This window comes from Callorhinchus milii, unplaced genomic scaffold (assembly GCF_018977255.1).
Source record: "Callorhinchus milii isolate IMCB2004 unplaced genomic scaffold, IMCB_Cmil_1.0 Scaffold5, whole genome shotgun sequence".
NCBI classification, from domain to species: Eukaryota; Metazoa; Chordata; class Chondrichthyes; order Chimaeriformes; family Callorhinchidae; genus Callorhinchus; species Callorhinchus milii.
Window position 1 is genome coordinate 36169766 of NW_024704746.1, and position 27767 is coordinate 36197532.

A 27767-nucleotide genomic window follows, 5' to 3' on the forward strand; every position below is an offset into this window, starting at 1 on the left:
TTGGTGGGGGAGAGTCAGGCCCTGTTGTTGTGTATGGAGTGTGTGGTGCAGTTCCCGCCGCGGCCTGTGAGCGGCGCTCTCGCCGGAAGTGAAGCGCGGAGGCTTCAAACGCCCGCTCGAGCGCAGTGCGGGCGGCGACATGGCTGACGGCGTGGATCACATCGACATCTACGCCGATGTCGGCGAGGAGTTTAACCAGGTAACGGCCACCGGCGGGGGCCGGGCCGGGCAGCGAGCGAGCGAGCGAGAGGGGGAATCGAGCTCTGGGGAGAACGGGCGGAAAGTCGGGACCTTGCGCTTCGCTGCCGCCTCCTTTTCCTCTTAGTCACTCAGGCCGCGGCGGCCGTTTGTTTTTCACCTGTTAAGTTGCACGGAGGGGCCGGGGCGGCGGGGCCGGGGCGGCGGGGTCGGGTCGGGCCGCCTCGGGTGTAAGGGAATGACGAGCGGTCACAAGGCCGGTTTGAGGCCTCGGCAGCGCGCGCCTCCTCCCTCCCTCCCTCCCTCACTCTCTCTCTGCCCTCTCCTCCCTCCTTCCCTCCCCTCCCGGATAAGCGCGTTCATTTTACAAACGGCTCATCCGCTCGTCCGTCCGTTAACCACCCGCCCGACTGCTCACTTGCCGCCCGGCGCCAGTGCTGCTTCGCGTCGAAGCCGCTGTCCCGGGCGCAGGGCCGCTCGCGGTGGACGACGGCGGCCCCAACGCGAGTCGGGCGTCCGTCCCGCGGCGAGAACAACAAAAAAAGAGAGAGAGAGAGAGCAGCACAACATGGCGGCGGCGGCGGGGAGCGGGAGAGGCCGCGTCCACAGCGCCAACCACTGCAGCTCCCTCCCCCAGGCCGGCCAGGTAATGGCGGCGCCGACGGGCTCCTTCCTCCACCCATTTCCACTCCGTGCAAAGGAGAGAACGGCTTTAGGGGTCCGGAGGGAAAACCACAAATGGCTCCTTTTTTAAAAAAAATTAAATATTAAATTTTTTTTAAAAAAGGGTTTTATAGCCTCAGTGCAGCAGCACTGTTTCCCCCCCTCCCTCTCTCTCTCTCTCTCCCTCCCAATTAATCGGGGGGCAAGTCCTTTTGGACCCGAATCCCATCCCGTTCTTTGCCCCCGATTCGCGTGTGAAATTCGTTTTAGTTTGAATCCTGGAGGGGCGGGTTGGGGAGGGGAACGATTAGCGAGTTCCAGAAATAACAAATAATGAAAAAAAATCCTCTGCTTTGTTGTGGTTTATAGGGGTTTCCGTTTGTCAATAAACATTTAGGTTTACAAAAGTATCTAAAACGGACCCGTTAACATGTGGACGTGAATGAATGGCTCTCAACTGCTTTGATTTTCGGTGTTAAAAGATCCGCAAAGTACACTTAGCTACGATGCTTACCAGATAACTACCCATGGTTTTTTTTTCTCTTTCTTATGTGTATTGCTTACGAACTTATAGATTTCTGACAATTGGAGTAAATATAATTTTCTATAAATATGGGCCTTTTTCGAACTGTTGTGATGCTTTGCTTACAGTTTTTATTCTGTGAGCCTCAATGGGTATTTTTCTGAACGAAGAAAGGGGATTGAAAGATTTGGAGGGTTATGTGATGTCACTACCAACTGCATCCACCTCCTGCACTTCGCTTGTCCCCCTCCATTGTGCTATGAGCGGCCGTGTCTTCAGCCACTACACCCCGAAACTATGGAACTTTCCACAATACTTCTTCCTTCCTGATCTTCAGATCACACACCTGAAGACCTTCCTCTTCAACTGTGTCTTAGGTCACCTGCCCCCCCTTTCCTTGGCTTGGTATCAAATCATTAAGTGCTCAGACTGCCCTGTGTAAAGAGTGCCCTATCAATGCAAGTTGTTGTTATCTTGCCACAAATGGCTTTGGACGTGAAGTCTTAAAGTAGTTAGCTACAAGGTAATTGGGTAAATGCATGAGAGATTAATATTGAACAGTAAGAGGAAAGAGCAGGAAATGGGATTAGAGTTAAAATCTCCAGTGGGACTTCACAATTCTCCAGAGAGCATGTGTGCACAACTGTGGTGGGCAGAATAGCTTCATTCTGTGATGTCAGTTTTGATTTTATGTTGTTGGGAATTATAACTGCTGTCAACTTAATTGGATTTGTTTTCTTCAATCTACCTGGGTTTTTCAGTTATTTAAAAATAATTAGCATGAAAATTGGAAAGAGGAGGGACATTTTCTAAATGGCAAACTGGCAAAATTTCCTGTTAGGAAATTTGAAACTTTACACAATCAATTAATTTAATCTCTTACTAATTGTATAACTAAATCAGAATTACAGTATGACCTAAATACTTTTTTGTGGTGAACCAGATGAATGTTCCAATGCAGCACCAGTTTTAAATTGGATCCATCTTATGCTGGAGGCTGTCTACTTGTAGAAAAGGGGTGCGCCATTTCAGGGCTTAAGATACTGGTAAGGGTCGGTTTCTCGAGTGATAGCCTGTTTTGCTAGGACATTTGAAAACATGTCAACGTAATTGAAAACGATGTGATGAGCAGTACAAACCTCAGCATCAGACATGGCTGGTCGCTGCTCTGGATGCTATTGAGCTAGGAAAAGTTGATGATGTGTAGTACTGTGTGATGATATAGCTGGAACTCTTTCTGAGAATACTCTTATGAATTAATTTCTATTTGAGTCACTGGAGGTTTTCTGGGATGCACCCGTTTGCACATTAGCTCCAGATGGAGTGTAGATTGAGAAGACCTGCTCGCACTGACGGTCCTCCTAGAGGGATGCAACCTGCTTTGCTCATCCCAAAAAGTATTACAATACAGTTTACATTTAGATAGCGGCTTTTGTCTTGAAAGGCCGTCTCAAACCACTTGATACTGCTGGCTCAGGAACTGGACTAACGAGACTTCCATGGATGGTTAACTCAATTTCAGTATTCCGTTGCCAATTAAATTACCTTGGAGCCAGCTCAGCTCCATGGGGACCTCACATATGTGTTCTATGAAATGGGGAGTCCTGTAGCTCAGTGGTTAGAGCACTTGCTTTGCAAGCGAGAGACCTGAGTTCAATTCCAGGCAGGGCGAAACCTTGGGCAAGTTTCCTTACTTCACACAGAGCCTAATAATAATCCCTCCAAAACCAAAAAAAACAATAATAAATTGGTAATTTTCAATCCATGACTGTTTGTGGGACATTGCTGTGCGCAGTTGGCTGCTGCGTTCACCCACAAATATACAGTCAATTCACTTTACAGTGTGTTCTGTGAAGCGCTTTGGGACGTCCTCCCGACGTAAAAAGCGCTATATCAAATACAAGGATTATTATTATCTTATCTCTTCAAAGGAAGTTTAGTTAGAGACAGGAACTTTGGACGAATAGTTCACTTCCTAAGCTTCACTATTTTTTGTTTATCATTAAAGTAGTATGTCAAACAACTTAATAATTTATAAATAATTGATTAATTTAAACTGTGGAGGCATTGCCCACATTTGATAAGGTAGGGTTAAATACTGCTCCTATATTTCAAACTTTAATATCTTCAAACCTGCTTCTTAATTTTTATTTACTTCATACTATATATTGCTACCTTTCACATGCCATGGAGAAAATGACTTTTTCTTCTCCATGAATTTATCTTCTCCTTAACAATGGTGCCTGTTTGATATTACATATGTGTTTTGTGAGTCCAGATAACCCAGCACAGACCTTGATGGAACAGATATATTCGAAGTTCTACTGCATTTACCCTCCAAGCCAGTGTGAAAATGATGTATAACATTTTTGGACTAAACTTTTAATACCTTAGATCTAGAATGTCTAAAATGTCCTTGAACATATTCAAGACTGAGATAGATAGATTTCTTATTGCAAAGGGGATGAAGGGATATGGGGATAAGGCAGGGTTAGTTTATTATTTGGTGTTAGATTAGAAGATCAGCCATGATTGAATGGCGGGGCAGGCTCAAAGGGCCGAATGGCCTACCCCTGCTCCTACATAATAATAATCTTGCATTTGATATAGCGCTTTTCACGTCGGGAGGACGTCCCAAAGTGCTTCACAGAACACACTGTAAAGTGAATTGACTATATTTGTGGGCGAACGCGGCAGCCAATTGCGCACAGCAATGTCCCACAAACAGTCGTAGATTGAAAATGACCAATTTGTATTATTGTTTTTGGTTTTGGAGGGATTATTAGGCGTGTGGAGTAAGGAAACTTGTCCAAGGTTTCGCCCTGCCTGGAATTGCACTCAGGTCTCTCGCTTGCAAAGCGAGTGCTCTAACCACTGAGCTACAGGACTCCATGTTATGTTAAAAGTCATTCCTAGATTGTTTTACTGCTGAAATATATAAAACAAAACTCAATTGAAGCTTTAATCACATGTTATCTATAACATTGTTTGAAATTTAAAGCGTTTTTAATCTTATAAAAGTTTTTTTTTTAAAAAGTTAGCACTTGTATATACTTTCACTGACATATTCTAGCCACTTGTACATTTTTAGCAAAATCATGTTAAAACATGACAATGATTTTAATTGGAGCTTTAAAGTGTTTCAGGATTTCTTAGGATTTCTTTGGGCTGTGAAATGCATATATGATTTATTGTAATGTGTAACACAGCTGTTTCAAATAAAATATTTCATGCATTTAGTTTTATGTTTGATGCCCATTTAGCATATCCTGGTAGTAATTAGATACATAAGTGATGGGACTATCAGCTTCTAATGTGCATTTAATATTTCTACTACTTTTCCCTAACCTAAGAACTAAAAGCATGAAAGTTGTAAGCATGAAAGATTCCTTCCAGCATTATTATGCAGAGCAAATGTGAAAGAAATGCTGATGGCAAAGAACATTATGTTGCATATTTATCCAAGAATTAATTTGTTCTCCAAGGACCAAAGCCACACCATTCGATGAGGGGAAAAAAAGTGTCCCTGTGCTTAAAACTACCTCGTCCTGTGGCTTTGTTGTTTCCTATTCCACTTATAATACTGTTATGTGATGCTGTTTCCTATTTTACTTATAATACTGTTATGCGATCACCCTGTAGTTATTTCTCCTGTGATTGTGATCAATTGCATATGCTGTACATCGTAAGCGAGAGTAAAAGCACTTTTTCAACTGACTCAGCATTTTTCATTTATAGATGTTCTTATTTCTGCTGAAAATGACATTTGTGTAAATGATGTCAAAATCTACATTTATTTTGGAATAGAAGGTAGAAGTCTTGATTGACTTGTCTAAGTTTTAAGACTTACAGGATTTGAAGGAAATTGCAGCAGAAGCAGCAACTTCTAACAAATCCAGCTCTTAGCATCTGGTTAATTTTCTAATTCCAGGTTTGATTAGGTGGACATTTACTATGCATGATTGGAGTGTTTGGCACAAATACTCCCATAATATTACATTTGTTTCAGTTAAGTGCCTGCAGAAAAAACCCAAATGATCGTGATTTGAGTATGTCTGCTGGTATAGAAGTTGAGGATTACAGTAATGGCTTTCCTGCTGGCATATCTTCAAACTTAAGCTCACTAATCATATATGTAAGTGCTGGGCGCACTGACCTGAACAGAAGATGATTGGACAGATGATTCTGCTGATGTATTAAAGATTTCATCCTGGCTCAGTTTGAAGCATTCTTGCTCTGGGTCAGAAGGTATGGGTTCAAGCACGTGTCAGGACTTATACTCTCCCAATTACTATATAGACCTCTGTTCCCTTCAGCTACGGGAAACTGGGAACTCATGGTATGTGTTGTGTGCTGATAGACCTTTCATACCATTTCCAAGTGTCTTGCTTTTAATTTTGGAATGTAAGGCCTTTCTTATTTTGTAAATCTAGACAGTATATGTCACTGACTCCAGTTAAGGAATGGGTTTGGAAGATGGCTACATTGTCAGAGGTGCGTGGTCCATTGGATGAAATGTTAAACTGAAATGCCCTCTGTATGTACGTGGACACTATTCAAGGAGAAAGTTTCTCTCGGCCAGCAATCCTCCAGATAAATTAGTCATCGACTTAATAGCTATATATGGGACAATGCTGTGTCCAAATTGGCTGCTGTTTGCCTACACATCTACTCTTGATAGCAATTATCCTGAGATACAGTTCTATAGGCCCAAGCTGCCTTCTGGTACCTTTCCCAAGATTGTTGGCCATTATCCTTGTGTGGGCCTTAACAGTGCATCGTTGAACTATGGATTGGACACAGATTCACAGCCAAGCTGGTATTGATTTCTATGTTATGTGCTTCCATGAGGATCACTGAATATAAAAGCACTGCACATGGAATACAAAGGAGAATATTGATGTGCAAAGGAATGTTCAATCAGAATATTTTGTGTGGGGATATCTGTATATTTCCCATTTGCACATTTGCATTCTGCTATAGGTTGAAATGAAATTTATTGGTAACCTATTTAATTTTTCAAATGCTTATTTTGAATTTCTATAGTTCACTCTTACTCTAGAAACATTGCATTCAAAACATTTTTAAGTTTATTGTAAGACTATTGGTAAAAGTTGCCATGGAAAATTTTGTTTTATTTGCATAATCAAAAGCCTTATTTCTTTTATTTTAGGAGTCTGAATACAGTGGACATGATCAGATAGATTTGTATGATGATGTTATATCACCATCTGCCAATAATGGAGATGCACCAGAAGATCGTGATTATATGGACAGCCTTCCACAGTCTGTTACAGATGATGGTGGAAAGTCTTCCAATTCTATGGGCCCAAACATTGTCTATACCTACACTGGGAAGAGAATAGCTTTGTATATTGGAAATCTGACATGGGTAAGCAGCTGGACTTGCAATTGTTCTCTTACAGATTGAGAGTTGGATAGTATAGGTTAGCAGGAGCTAATGTATTTTACAGTATGTTGCGTGATTTGATTTTAAAAAATCAATTTTCTTTAAGTTCATTAATAAAATTGTTTGAAAGTTAAATTCTAATGAAGTCATACATTGTTAATTCCCACAAATTTTACAATAGATTTGAAAGTGTTGTGAAAATCTGGCTGTTATACTCACTTTGACATCTTCAGATAGCATCTACCGTCCTTTTATCATAAGGCACTAGATCGAACAAATTATTGTCAAATCTCTTGTCTGTAAATCATAATTACAATTTATTTGAGTTGCTTTGAACTTTCCTGACTCAGTTGATAGGACTCTCATCTCTAAGTCAGGCTCGAGTCCGAATGAATATTATGTGTTCGAGTCCAATGTCGGGGCATTGAACTCAGTGGGGGGGTACTAGATAATTGAAGGTGCTGTCTTCAGGATAAAACAGGATAGGTTAAACCGATGTCCTGCCTTTTCAGGTGGATGCAAATCACTTTTTTGGGGAATAAAAACTAGTTTTTCCCAGTATCCTGACCAGCAATCCTCAATTAATTAGTTATTCACATCCTTGGCAGCCATGTTCGTCTACAAATAAACATTTTGTTTTTCATGTCTTACAGTGGACCACCGATGAGGATTTGACAGAAGCTCTTCATTCTATGGGAATAAGTGATGTTTTAGAGATTAAGTTTTTTGAAAACCGGGCAAATGGACAGTCAAAAGGGTAAGCACATGGAATACATTCAAACATTCTGTTATTACTGGTTAGACAAAATACACAATTACACAAATTAAGATCCTGTACCTGTAGTATTAACTTCACTTGGCAGCTCCAAGCAAATCAATCTCCCTGGAATGGCTAGATTTTTTTAAAAAAGCACTAAAATTACAATAAAGCTGCTGAGATGTTGAGTCCAGCTTGTTACTGTAATGATTGCAAACAACATAAACTATTTTAAACACAAATATCACGTTCTTTAACTTTTTTTCCTCTGTCCTATTTTTACTTTGTTCTTGTAATATAATTTCCTATTGTCATTTTTTTATCATGTCTACAGCCACAATGCCACTTCTGAAACTCGCTTCAAAACCTTCTCAAAGTTTCCCTTGTGCTTTTGGGGAACATCAGTTCTTAAATCTCTCCTTTCCCTCTTCTGTACTTTTTATTACGTCTGTTTTTAAAAAAAACAGTGCACGTGTGTGGCTATCAGGTGTCTGCGATATCGCACAAGTAAATGGCCATCTGATACTTGCTGTTAACACTCTTACATTAATCGCCACATGTGTAAAGCCCTGAATGATGCTTGATGTCTATGGATCTGCGCGCAACGTTGGTCAGCACCTTCTGGTGTAGGGGAGAGGAATAGTTAACAGTTTGCAGTAACTTGGGATTTGTATTGATGTCGGTTGCTGGTGAGTGGTATGAGCTGTATAAGTTTTGGGCTAGCTCTGGAAACTATCATTAATTTTTATAAATGTAAATAACTGATAATTTAAGTACAAGAATGATTGTAACTGCCAATCAAAAGTAATTTCTTGTGCTATATATCATTATCTGTTAAAAATGTTTGCTAGCAGTGTGATAATGGGGTCTTGATGCTTGTTGACCAGTATATCTACTTGATGCCTTTTCTAGGTTTGCACTCATTTGCGTGGGATCTGAAGCATCCTCTAAGAAGCTGCTGGATATGCTTCCCAAGCGAGATATGCATGGACAGAATCCCATTGTCACGCCATGCAACAAACAATCCCTCAGTCAGTTTGAAATGCAGTCTAGAAAATGTAAGCACATTTAAACACTGAACTGTCTGGGTGTAAATTTAATGTAAACTGTAAATGTAATGTAACTATTTTGTAAAATTACATAGAACAGTATGCAAAGGGGCTATTTGGCAGATCAAGATCACAGGATTATTTTGGATAAATTAGGTTCTTCGGCCAATCTGATCACACCCACCCTACTTGCCCTCCCATCACAGCATGAAGCAGTTTTTCTTAAATGAGTCCAGTGTCATGGCCTTAGCCACCCTTCCTGACATACTGCTCCAGTTGTTAGTTGCCTTCATGGTAAAGAAACATTTCCTAGCGTCTGTCCTGAAATTGCCCTTTACAACTGTAAACCTATGTCCTCTCATTTTACTATCTTGGTGCATTCTAACGTATTGTTCTAGGTTTAGTTTTCAATCCCAATTAACATGTAATACATCTCTATAAAGTCCCCTCTGATTTGTCTTCCCTCAAGAGTAAAGAGCCCTGTTGCTCATAGCTAATTCCTGTAACATTGGGGGGGGGGGTCATCCTCATTTCTCTCTCCTATACTGCCTCTAAGGTGTGGGCTGCCCCCTTTGTGTTGCGGTGGCCAGAGCCGAGGCATGTGGCCACCCCTGGTCACCGATGTGCATGTCTGTGTATATATAATGTGAACATAGTAATTGTTTTAATCATAATGCATTTACCTTGAAATCTTAAATATCACTTCCTTGAACTGCAATACTTGCATGCACTTGATGTAAGCAGCCTACAGTATATTACGAGTGGTTTTCACTGTTGTCTATCTGTAGAACTTCTGCTCGTGTTATTGCTAAGATTTCTTCCTTTGTTCTGCATAATTCACTGTTCACTGAAGCAGGATTCTTTTAAGAAATCTCTGGCTTTCATGTTGACATCCCAGAACAATAGCTCACTCCTCTTAGCATTTGGTAAAATTCATTAACGTGTCTTCTCCAATCTGCCAACTCTGGCCTTCTTCAAGGTAACTATTTTGCCTCATCATCGGCAGGTGAACGCTCATCTACTTTAGTCTGACACCCCTTAGCTCTTCTTCTCCCCCCCCCCCCACCCGGGCTTTCAAAACTGTCCAGATAATTGTCTCTTCGGCTGTCCTTGGTCACCTCCCTCCGACACTTGGCACTTTGAAGATTCTCCCTATCTAAATATACTATATAGATCCTGTTACCCTGTATAGCCTTTAACTTGTAGTGAAAGTGATGTTTTAGTAATTTAGTGTGTGCACTGCCTTTAAAAAGCAAATTGTTTAATAGGAGTGATTGGGGTATTTTATGTCTTGCAGCTACTCAGTCTGGGCAGATGTCGGGGGAAGGCAAAGCTGGGCCTCCTGGAGCCAGTAGTCGCTTAGCATTTTCCCAAAGTGGAAGGGGACGTGGCCGTTTTCCACCAAATGGTCCTGGTGGGGACAGATTTCCAGGGCCTCCTGGTCCGGGAGGGCCTCCACCTTTTCCTGGTAAGTGTAATTTATCAACGCAACAACTTGCATTTATATAGCGCCCTTCACGCGGGATAGCGTCCCGGAGCGCTTTATTTTCCGTGTTTTCCGTGACATTTGCAAAAGTTATTTTGTAAACTTCTGATTCAACAACAATAACTTGCATTTATATAGCACCCTTCACGCGGGGTAGCGTCCCGGAGCGCTTGATTCACCACATTTTTTCTGGTAAGTATAATTTATGAATCAATGTAGTGAATTATGATGCATAAATTTACTTAAAATTCTAAATCACTTAACTATAAGTAACATAATTGAACAAGAAATACAATTGCAAAGCTAGATTTAAGTGGAATAATAAATCCTTACTTGAAGGATCAGTTACCCTCAGAGAAATGTATTCCAGTTAAGAGAATTGACCATGTTTGTAGAATGGCAGGAAATAGTCAAATTCAACACGTAATTGGAACAAATGAAACTTTCGCCTTAATTCTTGGTGAAACGAATGTTTTAGAAAATATTGTTATTACTTGGTGTTAATAAATATGCTAGGGTTCTTTTTTATTCTTACATGCCTTGGATCAGAAGTTTACAAAATAACATTTGCAAATGTCATGGAAAACAGGACTGGTTGCTTGAAAACTTAACAGATTATTTGACTGGTCAAAATGATGCTTAATTATGCTGAATGACATAGTTTCTCTAACATGTGAAAATCTTTTTTTTTCTCTAACATGTGAAAATCTTTTTTTTAAACAGGGCAAGGTCCACCACGGCCACCTCTAGGTCCTCCTGGCCCACCAGGCCCTCCAGGGCCGCCTCCACCCGGTCAAGGCCTTCCTCCTCCACTAGGCGGCCCACCGAATCGTGGTGATCGCCCACCACCCCCAGTTATGTTTCCAGGGCAGCCGTTTGGGCAACCACCTTAGGACCTCTCCCTCCTGGTCCTCCACCTCCAGTCCCAGGATATGGTCCTCCTCCTGGCCCCCCTCCTCCTCAGCAAGGTCCCCCTCCACCACCTGGCCCTTTCCCACCACGTCCTCCAGGTCCAATTGGTCCTCCAATTAACTTGGCCCCCCCTCCTCCACATCTTCCTGGTCCTCCTCCAGGGGCACCACCTCCAGCCCCTCATGTCAATCCTGCCTTTTTCCCACCACCAGCCAATAGTGTTGTTCCTTCCTCTGACAGTCGTGGACCCCCTCCATCAGATCCATATGGACGTCCTCCACCATATGACCGAGGGGACTATGGGCCTGCTGGCAGGTACGCACACTTGGCATGGATTTTTATTTCAATTAAAGCACGTAGATTTATTTACCTGCAGAAAAGGAAGCAATATCTTTTGAAGGCCAATTTTTTAGGTTATTTTTAGGCTTTAATTGGGTTTAATTGGATCTGCCTTTTAGTGGGCTAGAATGCTTTTATCAGGTACAAATCCATCACTTGAGGACTTGACTCTGTTGATTAATGATCCAGCTACAGTATTTAATATCCATGACAGTGAAATATGTAACAACATAATTGAATGAATTACGGCCTGCTCAGGTTACATGCACAAGGTCCAAACATTTTAAAATAAGAATTATATATAACCCACGTTTCATGCATTAGTGCTGGATGCCAGCAAATTATTTCAGTTTGGTAACAACATGATTCGTATGAATCTTGACAGATACCAGGTGTGTTTGTGAAAATCTGTGTTTGTGTGACAGAGATATGGATTCCTCAAGAACTCCACTGAGTGAAGCAGAATTTGAAGAAATAATGAATCGAAACAGAGCCATTTCTAGCAGTGCAATATCAAGGGCCGTGTCCGATGCTAGTGCAGGTAAGTTAAAAGCGTTACGTTTTTTGTCTCCTTTCCATCCTCACGTTTTCTAGGTGTTGAATTGTGTGAGATATGATTCCACATGTGCCTCATCAAATAAATTATTCTTCATGTGAATTGCTGTGTTTACTTGTTGGGGAGAGGACTGACTGGCAAATCTCACTCTATCCTTGCCCAAGGACCATTAACTGCTTTCTTGTAGTGGTCACTGGATAATAATCAGGAGTGGAACCTTACAGAATTTGTCCTCTGACTCAACTATATTTAGGGCAATTTACGTCACAAAAATGGACACATTGCTGCTGTAGTGGTGTTCTGGGGCATTGAGATGCTGCTGGCAGACAAGATCTAGATGTTGGAACTATAATTGTATGAACAGAATCTCATAACTTTTTGTTTGAATTGCAGGTGATTACGGAAGTGCTATTGAGACTCTGGTTACTGCTATTTCTTTGATTAAGCAGTCAAAAGTATCTGCTGATGATCGTTGCAAAGTTCTCATAAGTTCCCTACAGGATTGTCTTCATGGAATAGAGTCAAAATCGTATGGTTCTGGGTCAAGGTAAACCAATAACTTCAACTATTGTCATTTTGGTAAAGTGCTGGAATTGATCAAAATACAATTGTGTATTTTCTTTATTTTGAAAGATTTATTTTTATGCAAAATTTGACATCTGTCTACCTAAATTTGTGTTTGAAACTATTAGTTGATGACCAGAAATATCCCATTCAATGTTCCACTTGAAGAATGAAATGGATTAAAATTTAACCTTATTGAGTTTAAATCAAATATTGGTCTGGTTATATTGAAATTAATCCATCTGGGTCATTACATTGGTACACTTGTTAAAATGCCAGAGGGAATCCCTCTTCATGTTAGTACATATGCAAATAGGTAAGCAATTGCAGCTGAAACTTTGCACTTCTAACTAGAGTGTAGTGTACTGATTTTTTGAGCACTGTCTTATAAAATGCTATGGTTATTTCTGATACTCCAGGGATTTATTGTTCAGTCTTTTTGCTGCAACAAAAGCTCTGAGTAACGATCAAATTTCCCAAAAAATTATTTAGAGGAATTGGAGAAGTCTCTTACAAAATCAATTAGTATTGCTAAATAAAAAAAAATAATCGTCTGAACCAGTAACTATGTCTTTTAGAAAACGTGAACGCTCACGAGAGAGAGACCACAGCAGGTCACGAGAAAAAAGCAGACGTCACAAAGAGCGCTCACGGAGTCGTGATCGACATGATGATTATTACCGAGAAAGAAGTAGAGAGCGGGAAAGGCATCGCGATCGTGATCGAGACCGAGAGAGGGACAGAGAACGAGAGTATCGTCATCGTTAAAATAGGTGGGTTGTTTAGTTCACTTAGATTTTGTAAAATATTTAATTTTCTGACTTCTGCAAACAGATTTTGAGAATTCTTCAGTTTTGTACAGTGACTCAACTGGGACCACGAGTAAGGTTGCACAGATGCTGTTTAAGCGTGTTAGTCAAATAACAATGAGAGCTTCGGTAAGTATTGCTTTGATGTGAAACATAAAGAATGCAGGTCAGTGTCTAATTTGTGTTGCATTTGAATTTATTATAATTTAATTTAAACACTATTTCACACGTCGCTATTTTGTAAAAAAAGAAGAATTAAAATATTCTTCTGAAAGATTTTAACTTTGAATGGTGCCTCCCTATGTCCTTTCCTAAAATTTAAATTTTGTTTGCTTTATGTTACCTTTTCTGACAAGGGATTTGGCGGAAATGTAAGGTAACTTTGCTTCATATCAAAGAATTGCACTCTGCATCATATAACGGGTCTACAAAAAAAAAGGACGCCTATCCTGCTTCCAGGTCATCATTTCAACATTTCAGGCGTGGATCAGCAGAGCTCCTGCGCAGGAAGCCAGCCGGTCCTCATCTGAGGTGTAATGAACTTTCAGTAACCCGGGTTTACAGAAGATCCACATTAAAAGGAAACTAGCACTCTTAGAGAGGCACTTAATAGTGGAGTTACCTTGTATTGTGGTTTATAATCTCAGAAATAACTGACAAAAGACTAACATTTTCTGAAAATGTTTTTCTGACTTGTAACATCTTGTTGCAGTTCAGAGCTGGGTAACAACATTCGGTGCTGAGCTGTGTTTTGATGTGTGTTTTAGTACAACATGAACTATTTGCACTTAAACAGGAGATGTGTCCTAAAAGGGATGCCAGAATGCCATGCCTCAGATAAAGATTTTTTTATTGTCGGGTGGGTGGGTGGTGGAGCAGATTACAGAATCGTTTTATTGCTGTATGTGAGCTTTTTGACTCTTGGCAGCTTTGTTACAAAAGAATAAATGGTTCTTATTCAGGGGTGTGGGTTTTTTACAAATATTTAAAATTTGTAACTTTTATTTCTATTAAGTGACTTAATTTATAGGAACAATATGTACAATATGTGAATGCAAGAAAGTAATATTAGGAAAGACATTAGAGAAGCTGTGAATTAAAGGGCGGGGTTCTCCATAGGGAACTGAGAGGTGTCGCCCTATGCAGCTGGCACAAACCTCCAGCCACAAGTTGCAAAGTATTTGCGGAGGCCTGGCAGTGGGACTGTGCTGACTCATCGATTCGCCATTAGAACTTGTGGTTTTGTATACAGTGATTTGGGGCTAAAGGGAATCTTTACACCCTAAGAAACATTCAGTAATGGCTTATTTTTTCAGGTATAATGTACCTGTTACTGCTTCCATTTTATAGAAATTCAAGAATTATTTCTGAATGTAAAATTGTAAAGGTGCAATAGGCTGATAGACAAATGTTTAACGTTTTTAACCCAATTGATGTACATATTTTGTAGTATTTCTAAATGGGTATTCTTGCACAGTTGCCTTGGGATCATTACAGAACAAACATTAAGTATTAACTTAAACTTCCTAAATATGTAGTTCTGTCTTATGCACATGATTTATAAAATTTGTACAGATTATATTTTGATAGACCTACATGAGCAAAAGTACAAATAATTGTCATTATTTTGCATCTTAAGATATGAAAAATGTTGACCATCATAGTATTTATTTCATTATATTGTTAATGTATTGTCATATCTATGACTGAAAAGTAGGAAAGAATCAATAGGATCATCCAGAAGATGTAATGTATTGTATGAAATAGTGGATCTCTTAACATTTCAGTCATCTGCCTTATTTTTTACAGGATATATGGTGCTTTTTAATTTTTAATATATAAAAAGGAATGGGAGCCTTGATTTGCATTTTGTTCAGTACTAACTGGCTTATCTTTGTCCAGTTACAATTTTTCTGAATTGCACTATTATTTTATGAGATTGTGGTTTCCTAGGCCTCGAAATCAGTTGTAGCAGACTTCTACTTTTTCACTATTTTTAATACTTCTGGAGTAATGCAGGGAAAACAAAGGAAGTCTGGTTGCAGGTGTTACAAGGAGAATCCAAATATTCAGCTTCATCTTTGGCATCCAGAACCAGTCTTGTATAGATCATGTCATCTGTCATGATCACTATCTGAATGCTATGTACAACTTAATGGTTTCCTTTGGGCAGGTGAATCATTTTACTATTTTAACCATCCAGGTGTTAGAAGGCTTATTTTTTTCTTGAATTTTAGAGTTGGATATTGATTTTTGGTGGATAATGTCTTTGTTGCTATGATGAGTTCAAAAATATTTGTCTGCTATTCAACATTGTGAATGTTTTTAGTAGATGTTCGAGAAATCAGTTTATTCTGTTTTTTTGAAACAGTTGATGAACACAGCTCATAGGATTGATTCATTGTAAGCTGTAAAATGTTTTTCATGATAGAAAATTCCAAATCTAAGGAATGACTTTCAAAATGGAGTATATTTTCTCTAAATTATTTACCCACATAAATGTGGTTGTACAATATCTTGATTGATAGAATCATATGTCATTTGCCCTTGTAGAATCATGTAAACAATTTCTTTGTGAAACCACCAAAACATAGATGCATTTAATTTAATAATTTCCCATGTATTATTGCTGCATAAGTTCTTTCACTTAAAAAGTTAAAAATGAAGGTTTCAAAATTGGTCTTTCATATGAGGTATGCAATTATTCAGTGTACAATTATTCAGAAATTCAGAGATGGATATCTGTATGAAACCTTTCATAACAGTGCTTTAAACTGTTGTTCATTTACAATGTTCTGCATTTCCCAGAATGTGATAAAATAATTGCAAGTTGCACCCAAATGGAAATATTATTTTGAATGACTGTTATTGGTTCCCCAGTCAAGTACCAGAAGTGCTTGATTAACTGCCTCCCAACCAGATTGTAAATTTGACCTCGGCTTTCTTCTTTGATTGGATCATTTCAATCAGTTGAGTTGTTCTGTTTGTTGGAGTGCCTCACAGAAGCATTTCATTTTAAGTTCTCTGCAACTGTATCATCTCTCCTACTGGCTTGAACATGGAACTGCAGTTATTGGGAAGTCTGTGTCCTGGCTGGAGGAGAACACAGTGACTTGTGGAATAAGACAATGGAAAAAAAACCAACAGCTGTTGGCTAATAGTTTTTCTTCTGCTTTATCTTTAGTTTTATTTCAAGGAAAATATGTTGGCTTGTACTTAAGGACGTTAGGCTATTATGTTCTCTCCTTTCATTTACCCCCCCCACCCCACCCCCCCGGCCACAAACAAGTCCCCTTGAGGTTAACTTGCAACCAGTTTTAGATATGTCTCATGCACCAGGGCTTTTTGTCTATTCATAAATGAAGTCTGAAATATTCACCAGTCGTGCATCACAATAAATGTGAGGCCCTATTCACACAATTGCCACATGATGGAGTTTGTATAAATTACATTAGTAGATGTTCTTTGAAGACAAGTTAAAAGCTCCATAAATGAATAGCAGGCTTAAATTTGTGTGCCATAAATAGGTGATCCATTGTTGCTCCATTAACAGTTTGACTGAATAGTTTATAATGTCAATTGTCAGTCCAGCAGTCAGAACTGACAATTCAAAATGGAATTTAAGGCCGTCTCCTTCAAAAATGTGACAGCAAACATAAGGTTGTACGTTAGTGAATGTTAACAGTATTATACTATACTTATACAAGATTCCCTGTGAGATCCAATGTGATTGCTTTTCTTAGCTTTCAGTGTGTTTCCTCACTTTGTGCTAAGTGACCAGGTTTATCTTTTGTTTAAAATTTGTTGCATTATAATTGATTTTTAATCTAAAAAGTTGATTTTTGATAGACTCACAGTTCTGCTTCTTTTGGGGGTGAATAAAGTTGGTATTGTAGTTTTTTCTTAAATTTATATTGAATTTGATACAGCCTAATCTGATAACAGTGTTAAAGTTTTGACAACCATTTTAGAGGTTGCGCTAACTGTCAACGGTGGAAATGAATGTACTTTCATAAATTATTGTAAAATTCTAACCTGGTCACTTAAAATTGTGATAGCTATCAGTGGCTTCATTTCAATCATGCTCATTCATCTGAACGTCAGACAAATATTGCAATTCTATCTGCCACATGTAGGTTCAATTTGTTTCCTTGCATAAACAGCTGAATTAGAATAGTGGTTTTGCATTTATCTTGGCCCAATGCGTCCGTTATGTAAAGTGTTGCATAGATATGGTATCTGTGAAATTGCAACCATTGTGTTGATGTAGTTTGCAATAGTTGCTTTTTATATTGGGTTCTGTTCTCTTTCTATGCTTTTCTTTTTGTTTCCAATGAAAACAGAACTAAGTTTAGCACGAAATGAAACTCTTAACTACCACTTGTTACTCCGAAAACATAATTTTTTAAAAATGTCATTGATTCCATCTTTCAAAATAAATCTAGATTTGTTTATGCTTTTTGGTATGTTGAGAAGCCTGAATTATTTTTGTTGGTTCCCCTGTTAATTGTATGTAAAATTATAGTTTGAAACTGATTTTGCAATACATTTGGTTTTCTCCTCTGAATGAAATTTTAAATTTATTTAACATGGTAATTTTCTGTATCTGATTCTGTTTTGATTTCCTTTTTTAAAAAAAAAAGTTTAGTATTTTTGTTGTACCTATATAGAGGTCCAAGGTGTGATGATTTCAAATGGGATTACTTCATTAAGGGATCAGAAAGCACATCAATGCTTACTCATTGGAACTCCTTACAATCTGATCTGTTTTTGGAGTATGGTTCCTGTAAGTGAGGCGGGTGAATGTTCACTTATCAGAAGGCATCTACACTCAGATTTTTTAATTCAGATTTTCCATTTGAAATTGCTCAGTTTTAGATCCCGTATTAAGATCTGATTGTGCTATTTTCACTTGAAATGTAATTATTATGGGTAATGTATAAAGTGAGAGGAAATTGAATTTACTGATACTCTGCCCTACAAAAATTAAGATTACAGTGTAGATGAATAATATACTGAGTATTGTTAAAATTCTGTTATGGAAAAAAATGCTGCAATTTGTATTAGTATCTTGGTACATACTAAATCATGCCCAATGAAGATGTTGGCTTTTTTTCTGTTATGATTAAAGCAGAAAACTTGTACCAAATATGACAAATGCAAAAATACTGCTTTTGTTTCCTTTGTGGTATAATTTAAAATGAGCAATTTGTCATGCCAGGATAGAAAATTGTTTTGTAATGACAGATTACCAGGCCAATTTTATTTCAAGATAAATCAATTATTCACAACTTTGGAATTTCAAAACGGTAATTTGTTTATGCTAATTTTGTGGGTTAAATTGTAGACCATAAATATTGATGACCTTAGCATTTGGTGAAAATATTTGGCTGCATTTGAATTGCAAATCAATTTTGTTTCTAAATAGCCAAATGACAAAATATAACATACCAATGTATTCAACCTCAAGCAGTCCTTCAGACAAAAAACCTGAAAGGAACAAGTAAAAATATTTAATTTGCGTGCTGTATTTGTTGAACTGATCGTACGGCTAGTAGGATTTACTTGTTTTTATGCAGGACCGATCAATACCTCAATATTTCATATTTACCCATGCCAAACTTACGGCAGGAAATAATACTGTATAGAAATCTGGAATGGATAATAAATATATCTCAATACATTGCCACATTTTACATTTTCAATGTCTCCTAAAGATGAGCACGTTTGCAGGATTTGTATTGTTCAAAACCTGAGAGCAAAATAATTCCATTGTTAGAAAAAGATGGATTTTGCATTGCTAGGAATGCCTGTATAGTTAATCACCATGAGATATTATTTCCTATTTTGACATTTGGGTTTTAGTAGTCCAGTTGCCATACGTGCATTGAATAAAGTTGTTGAAACTGATTATTATGTTGGTTTGTTCATTTTAATAAGTTTGTCTTTAACACAATGCACAACAAAACTTTCCAAAGACCCATTGTTCCAACATAAATTGAATTAAATTAAACACAAAAAATTTCAATATTGATTAATTCCATTTAGCCAAAATAAATCTAGAATATATGGGGAAAACATTTCAAACAATGCTATATAGCCACTTTGCTATACAGAATTGACAATGTGTTGGTTATATTTCTATAGCATTGTAATTTAAATGCGAAACTTGTTCTGCTGAACTGTCCATAATCTCATCTGTTATAGAAGGGCTACAGCTAAGTATTTGCTTATATACAGGTATTTCTGGTCAGAGTCAGCATTGGAATAGCTTTTGTGTAAATTCCTCTTTACTGGTTCAAATTCATTTGCCCAGGGCTCTAAATCCTAAACAAAATATCTACTGCCAGGCTCAGCCAACAATTAAAATCTAGATACCAGGGAGACTGAGGCAATAGATATATGGATGTTTCCAGTCTAATTGGGTTATTTGGGCAACTCGGTATTACATTTGGCAAGCAATTTAAAATCTGTCCAATTATAATGTGAGGGCATAATGTAGAATGGCAAACTGCCTTTAATATTAACTTGCCCAATCTTTGCATTGGTAGGACAACATTGATAAATTGACTACTATTTGATAATTTTAATGGCAGAAAATATAAATACTTAGTTGCATCATTGGTCTGCTATTTGGATAACAAATTATTGTTCCCATAATATTTTAATATTCTGAAAACATTTGTTGTGTGTGTGGAGGGGTTCTATCCTTATATTAAAAAAAGGAGGGGTGGTGTATTCAGGCATCTTTTAATATGCAGCTCTTTTTATTTGAGGTGAGTTAGGTCGTAGAAATTGCCCTATTTTCATATTATGACCTAACGTGCTGAATTTCAGTAAAACAAAATTGTATTGAAACTTTCTGCACAATTTGTTTAATTCTAGAAATAATATTTGATTTTGTTACTTGTACAAATAAGCAGTTTTTTTTATAAATCCATTTTTGGTTTGTAAATGATATTTGACTACATTTTAAAAAAAGACATTTCAGGACATTTGGTTACACCAATAATACATCTGTAATACTGAAAATTGAGTTTGTATAGCATTAGAAAAGATTGATTGTACCTTGGCTGGATCATTTTAAATTCCTCTGGGTATCTGATAATCTTAAAAAAAAATACCCCAAGTCCAGTTTGTTTGCTAAGTGCTACAATTGTTTTTAAAGCATTTTAGACCCATTATTCACATGTCCAAATGTTTGTATATTATTCTACAATATCTCAAAGTGGGTTTAAGGTATCATTTTCTATGTAATTATACTAATGTAGCTTCAATACAATTTTTGGTCTTACTAAGATGTATGGTTAGTTGTCATAAACACTGGACACATAGTGAACAAATGTCACAGGTTTGTTGTATTGCATGTTCTCATGCCATTTCTTCATCAATGTTTTGTAATTTTAAGTTGCATTTTGTTAGGTTTAGCAGCGTATGTAGCAACCATTTTGAAGCTAAACCTTGCATTTGCCTGCTTTGGAAGAAATGATGAGTCTTTAAAATTCTACTTTTTATGTGATTAAATAGGAAAACAGATTATTCTGGCGTTTGTTTAACTGTTTTATGAAAAGCCATTTTTATCACAATAAATGCTATATAAAGCCCTGTATAGAATCGGCAGACAAGTGTGAGGCTAATGTATTTGTTGAGGAATAGTTTTATGGCAAAAGTATTTTTTATTAAATACTTTTTTCAAGTGTAAATGTTTTATTTCCTGAGAAATTAGCAGTGAATGGCCGAAGTTCTTTCTCCCTTCTCCACATGTGGAAATCAATGGATGATACACACTGGTGATGTTGACAATGGATGTGCATTGAGTGGCAAAACAACATTACTTGCTTTACTTCATCAATAAAATCAATACCTTGTCTATGAGAAGCGGTCTTCTGCTATTCTTGATTTTTTCTGAGGAAATAAGGTGTTGCATGAAATGTATACAATTGAAGTGTAAATAGAATGGTTGGAATTATGTAATTTTGTGGCAAGGTAGTTTTTTATTTTCATAAAAATTATCTTGCAAGGCACTTTAACAGATTTATCAGTTATGAAAATACTCTGTAAATCTGTGTTTAGAAGAATGTTTTCTATGTATGATTCGTGCACAAGTATTTTCTGAATTTCTATGGCTGAATGTTATCCTTCTTGCTATTTTTTTCCACTGGTTTCAGTTCTTTCTATAACTTACTAGGCCTTGACACACTTAAAAATAATACGATCTTCCTATCCACTTTTCTGGTTTCTTATGGATTCTCTGCTACTTTTATCTTTGTTTTTATAACTTTTTTCACCCCAGTCATTTCATGTTTTTATTTCCTGCTTGTCTTGTCTCTCTGTTTTGTGTACAAGAATTAATATGGGGGTGTTTGTGTATAAATATGGTCTGTTTGTAAAACAGATTGATGTGAATTATCAGATTGACTTCTGTAGGGTTTATACTTGTACTGCTATAATACAATCAGACTTTGGATTTCAGTTGTTAGATTTGGGCTTTTAACCAACACAGTATTTTCATAGGCAAGAATGTTATTAGAATCTGGACAACAGTCCACAATTTGGGCACACTTCGGGAAGTTGTGCATTACTATTCTAGGAACCAAAAAAATTGATGCAATTCACTGCTTTGGGTTTTGTTTAAAAGCTAATTTTATATTGAAGGTTTTTGTTTACATTGGTTTCAACTGTTAATTTGTCCACTTATTTAGGAACCTTCCATTTTTGAGATGACTATATTGTAATCTTGTGATGAACTTAACTATGGAAATTTGTACAACTGTTTTAATATCTGTATCATTTCCTTGATGTATATTACCCAACATTCTTTCTTAATGGTTTATGATTCTGGAAAAAAAGACATTCTAAATGATATTTGGAGATCAGTCCATCTGTGAGCATTCTGGACCTTATGCACATAGCTACTTGGTTTGTGCAGAAGAAAGGAAAACAGTTCATACACTTGCCATCTAAACATTTTTTTCAAGGAGTTGCAGGGGATTTCATGCCCATGTTCTCTCTTATAATGTAGTCCTAGTTTGGTTTGGCCATTATAGGACCACTTGTGAATCTAATGGTCTATCCTAAATCAGTTAAAATCTGATAAAGGTTTCCTCCTTGCTCTAATGTCTGAGAAATGGTGTGTGAGCTGGAAAGAAAAATTTAAAATATTTTCATAGAAAATCAGAATCGTTACTCAGTTACCCCATTATTTAGAACTTAATTTTTTTAAATATCAATGACCTTGAAGGAAGTTTTTGTTAAATTTGGGTCAGTAACTCAAAACAATAAGGTTTAACAACCATCAATTTCTGTTGTGGGTAATTGGGCTGCAGAAAGAATATGTTTTTGGATTAGTTAACAGCAGTGAGAACTACAGAATGTTTGTCAACAGTAATAGTGAAAGTATTCACTCTGAGCCTCAGAAGCAAATATCTGTTTGTGATTTCTACACTAGTTGATGCCATTTTGAACTGGCTTTGCAACAGGGTAGCCAAGTAGCAAAAGATCATTTGCTCATTGCATTGTGCCCTCAGACGCAGTTCACACGTTTGTAAAGGTGCAATGTGCACAAGGTTTTAAAGTCATTTTTATGTGAGTTAATGAGATTCTATTTTGTTGTCACATATGATCCTGTTAAAATATTGAATTAATGCAACTTTAGGGTTTTCAAAGTGTATCTGTGTTGGTGCAAATTAAGGAAGTCCCTTGAGAAATGGAGCAGGATTAAAATGCTGCTTCATCAAAGTTGAGTGGAATACAGGTTTAATTATCTAAGAGATTTAGTTTTTAAAAAGTCAGGGTGAATAATTAAGGTAATGCAGAACTTGTATGTTTTGCAAACCTAATGGGAGTGCAACTTTTACAGTTTCTTGCAATATTAGATTGGTTCACTTGCAAAATTTGCAGTATGTGATACTTTTGAGCGTGAAGGGATTGCAGCAGTAGAAAATTAGTTGTATTCATTCCTGATGTATAAAGTGAAACTGTACCTGAAGTGAAGTGCAAAGAAAATGGAAAAGTTGCTCTTTGCTTGAGGTTACTATTGCTAATAACCCCAGGTTCATGGATAATGAACACAGCCTCTGGATAATTAATAATTTGCAGATTTTTTTTCCACACAGTAGGTTGCTGTCAGCAGCTTGAGTAAAGGCAAAGTATTTAAATCTGTCTTGTTTTCACTACTGCTTTGTAATAGAATTCACAATATAGAGAGCACGTTTGATTCACGGTACTGACAGCAGTTGTGGGGAATATTTTACAGGAACAAATAAGTTGAGGGACATGGGTAACGAGAATATTTTATTATGCAGTTAGGTTAGTTTGATTGAAAATAATTAAATAACTTTAGATGACAGTATTTTACGAGAAGCTAATGTAACTGACAGTAAGCAATGTACACATATGCATGTCTGATTACAAGGACGTATTTCTTGTTAATTTTCTGTAAGTTGCTATATCTTTTCCAACAAATGCCTGTTTTTATTGAAAATGTGTTGTTGAAATATTGAAAGGGCAACATTTCCAAATGAATGATCCAAAGTTGATATTTAACCTATGGTCAGAAACCACACTTTCTAGATTTTAATACTGTATCAACTTTTCATTTTGATGTGAAGTCATTCTCCTTCATTGTTCCAAAGATGGCCCCAATTTTCTTTGTACTTTCGGCTTTCTATTTCAAGAATTCATATTTTGTGATATTTGTATGCAAGCCATTAGAGTAATTGCTGTATAAATAACACATTTTTACTTAGTATGAGTTCAATATAATGTACCTGTTCTTACAGAACAGTAAACACATGAAGGTTTACAGCTTGTTAGTTATTTTGTTTGATCACTTTGCAGTAAATACTTTGAAAACACAAAATGTAAGTAGGCTTTTTAATGTATCAAACTGACAGGTTTAGAAACTCTGAGAACTAGTGACTGGAACCTCCCTGTCTCTCCGACCTGCTTACCTCCAACCCACAACTCGCTGCCTCCGCTCGACTGCTCCAGCCTTCTGCATGTCCCTTGTGCCCTCCATTCCACCATTGGCAGCTGGGCTTTCAGCCACTATGCTCCAGAACACTCTTCCCGTATCCCTCCGCCTGTCCCTTCCTTCCCCATCTTCAGGTCGCATTTGAAGCCCTTGCTCTTCGAACGTGCCTGCAGTCGCCTCCCCTTCCCCCCGGCTCAGCATCGTGCTCCGCCACTGCCAAGTGCTTTTGAGACACTACCCTGTGTGAGAGGCGCTGTATAAATGCAAGTTGTTGTGGTGGGCGAGGAGTCTTGACAGTTTTCCCTTTGGTGAAAGGTCACAAATTTGGCCCATTCTTATTTATGAAACGTTTTCTAACAACTAGGCTTGGTGGTTCAATATTGCCATAGTTAAAATAGTTTATTTTTTAAAAAAATGTGGTTTACATCTAACTGACTGCAAAGTACTTTTGACTTGTGTTAACTAGTTAATTTACTGTTGTTTGCTCTAATATTGGTCTTGAAAATGCATATTGTTTGGAATGTCTGAAATTAATTGTTGCAAAAGATATTTATGCATATGTATTCTGAAAGCCTGGTAACTAAACTCTGCTCTATGTAGTATTTTAAATAATGAAAAATTGCTGTTCACGTTACCGATATTAATATGCATGACTTTAATGTATACATAAGTTAAATCAATTCATTAGAATATTGGTGTGAAATATGCACAAATGTAAATTCAGGGAAGAGCAAAATCTACATCATGAATTTTGACGCATTACAGTTGTCTGAAGAGGAACATCTCGCAAGATCAAAAGAACAGCAAGGCTCTTCACAGAAAAGACTGCCCTTTATCCCTCTGTTGGAATTTCATGGTTGAACAGGAATTCTCAGGCTACGTGGTTAAATGGAGCAACAGTAATGAATAAAGCAAATCCACTGTAATGGTAACTGATTGCTCTACTTTTTTTTATGTTGCTTGATTAACCATTTTATTTGGACACAACCTGTGTGACTTAAAAGTTACTAAAAGCTTTGGCATCCCTATTCATATTCTAAGCGTTAGATGTCCATGATGTGTATACAATTAAAAGTTGTTAGCTTCACTGAATGTTTTTATAGTTCTTTCATCTTGTTACCAAAATTGTTACAAAAAATGTTAATGTTCAAATAATGACTGTAAGCAGCTCAGTTTCAGTTTACCTAAATAGATGTACTATTAGTGTTGTAATAAACTGTTAAATGGAGCCTGCAGTTGTGTAGATTATGGAAGTTCTCGGATTCAGTTTCTTTAAAGAATGTTGAATCTTTTGAAAGTTGTATGTTGTGGTGTATTCATTGACAAACTCCAGCATTTGTATAATTTGCTCTTCTTGGATACTTAAGAATTTTGGTTTGGTGCTTCTTTTGGTTGATTACCTTCCATTGCAGTTTAATAGAGGTGTATCTTTGCGATAAGAGTAATCAGTGATGGTTAAATGAGCACATTTAAAATCTTTCAGTCAGTATCTTAGACATACAAATCAGAGCATTACATTCTTTAACATGTTTTTTTTGTATGTCTAAACATGATGAATTCCGATTCCTGTGGAAACAAAATTAAGAACCACTTATTTTAAATTCCAACTCAGCAAAATATTGGAAGGGGGAACAGATGGTATGCTTCTGAAATGTTAAAAGCATTGCATTGTATATTAATGCAGGATATTTAATTGGGATAGCAAATATTTTGCCTTTACTAATCTGAACACAGTACAAGACAATTCGAATGTAGATAATAGAAGCTCATATTTAAATTGTTCTTGTAGTATTTGAGAATGAAAGTTCTGTATCTGTTTATTTTGCTTAAATAATTTGCTTTTGGAAAAAACACCAAAACCTCTGCACACTGCTTTTAGTTTTCAAGGGAAGACACAGTTAATTTTTTGTGCTTTGTAGCCTTGTGTTTTTTTAATTAGGTAATGTTTTTGTATGTACGTTTAAAAAGGCAGTTTGTGTAGATTACATTTTGATGGTTTTAATCTACAAAAAACAAGTTGGTACAAAGGATATTACAGCATTAACTTTCTGTTTAAAAGTACTGACTATTTGCACTGCATAGTCTTAAAATGATCAATATGTGAAACTTGAGACCACTTTCAGCCAAATGCAAACAATGTTTAATTTATAAAGGTATGAATGGTTTGGTCTAAAGCACGTCTGTTCGTTGGAAAATGGTATGTGTTTTAACAGATCGACAGAGTAATAATGATAGTTCTGTGGTCAACTTGTTTCTCCAGTGGTAATATTGGATTCCTTTTTAGAGGCCCCAGGTTTGGGTAATAACCTTGACTGAACTTTGGTCTCAGGTTCTGTCAGTCATACCCAGGCCATTGGATACAAGTGCCTTGTGGTATTGTGCCAAAATTAAGCAGTAGGCCTTTCCTTTACAACAATATGTTTAGTAGGTTGGAGCACTATTAATGCATCCATGGAGTTGACTTTTTTGCTAGACAAATAATACAAATGTGGGGAAATGGAAGTGTGAAGAGAAGGGGAAATTGTTTTTCTTATTATAATCACTATTCATAGTCTTTCCAAAGGTCAGTAAAACTAGATGTGTTGAATCCTAGACTAGTCAAACTCATCTATTCTCAGTTACGCAGCAATACCTAGTTTCATTTTTTTTGTTTAGCTCTTCCCTACCTGTCCCACACAGAAAATATCAGCATTAGTTGTAGCCATAGAATATCAATCAGTATCGTGTATGTCCCTTACAGTTTGAAAAATTCCAATGTGCAATTTATCTGGATATGTATTTTTGGAAAGTCAATTTAATTCCTTATGTTTCATCAATGAATAGATGGTTGAATGTTATTGTAAAATGTACAAATTAGTATCTCTTCCTAAAGGACACTTCCATGTCTGTTCCAATTTCTTTTAATTCTAAAAGTGATAACTTCATTTTTGTTGCACTTGTCCTCAGCTGTAAATCTGAGTTGCTTCAATCTGTGTGAATGTTTGGCTGGGTGTAGGTAAATTAATTGTTGGTCAAACCTAGAAAATGACTATTGTGTGAAATAACTTTGCTGATTAACACAAAAAGCAAAAAAAAACTGTTCTAGTTTGGGGAGTATCTTTTTTAAAATGATAAATATGCTTATAAGATAGCTGTGTAAATATTTACCTAAAAGCCCAGGATGTACAAATGAGGAATCTCCATTCTACAGGTTTTAGATTTTCAATTCATTTACCTTCGAAACATGCATTTTTTTTAAAAAAATCACCATCAGGTAAGTAAAAAAAAAGTTCAAAGCTAAATTGTGGACACCTTGTACTATTTAGTATTTAAATTAATGGTTTAAGCACATTTTTGTTAACAGATTTTTAAACTGCAGTTTTTTAAATAAAGGGTTTTTATATAAAATTAAAGTTTTGTTTTTAAGTTATTTATTGTTGTATCTGCCTGTTTGAATGTTTAGTAAAGCATAAATGCATGCATCAAGATTGAATTCTAAAAGTTTTACCTAACATTGTAGATGCAATACCACGTTATATGTATTGGA

The 27767-nt window shown here is 37.0% G+C and overlaps 1 protein-coding gene across 1 annotated transcript; it reads left to right on the forward strand.

The window, feature by feature from the left end:
• cpsf6 (cleavage and polyadenylation specific factor 6) lies at positions 1 to 27275 on the forward strand. Its single transcript, XM_007903726.2, is given in 12 exon segments — positions 1 to 199; positions 6558 to 6776; positions 7448 to 7551; positions 8464 to 8609; positions 9898 to 10068; positions 10225 to 10278; positions 10810 to 10974; positions 10977 to 11313; positions 11763 to 11878; positions 12287 to 12440; positions 13036 to 13230; positions 25007 to 27275. Coding segments are annotated over 11 exon segments (1716 nt in total). The 5' UTR covers positions 1 to 139; the 3' UTR covers positions 13226 to 13230; positions 25007 to 27275.
• Positions 27276 to 27767: the final 492 nt, after the last annotated feature.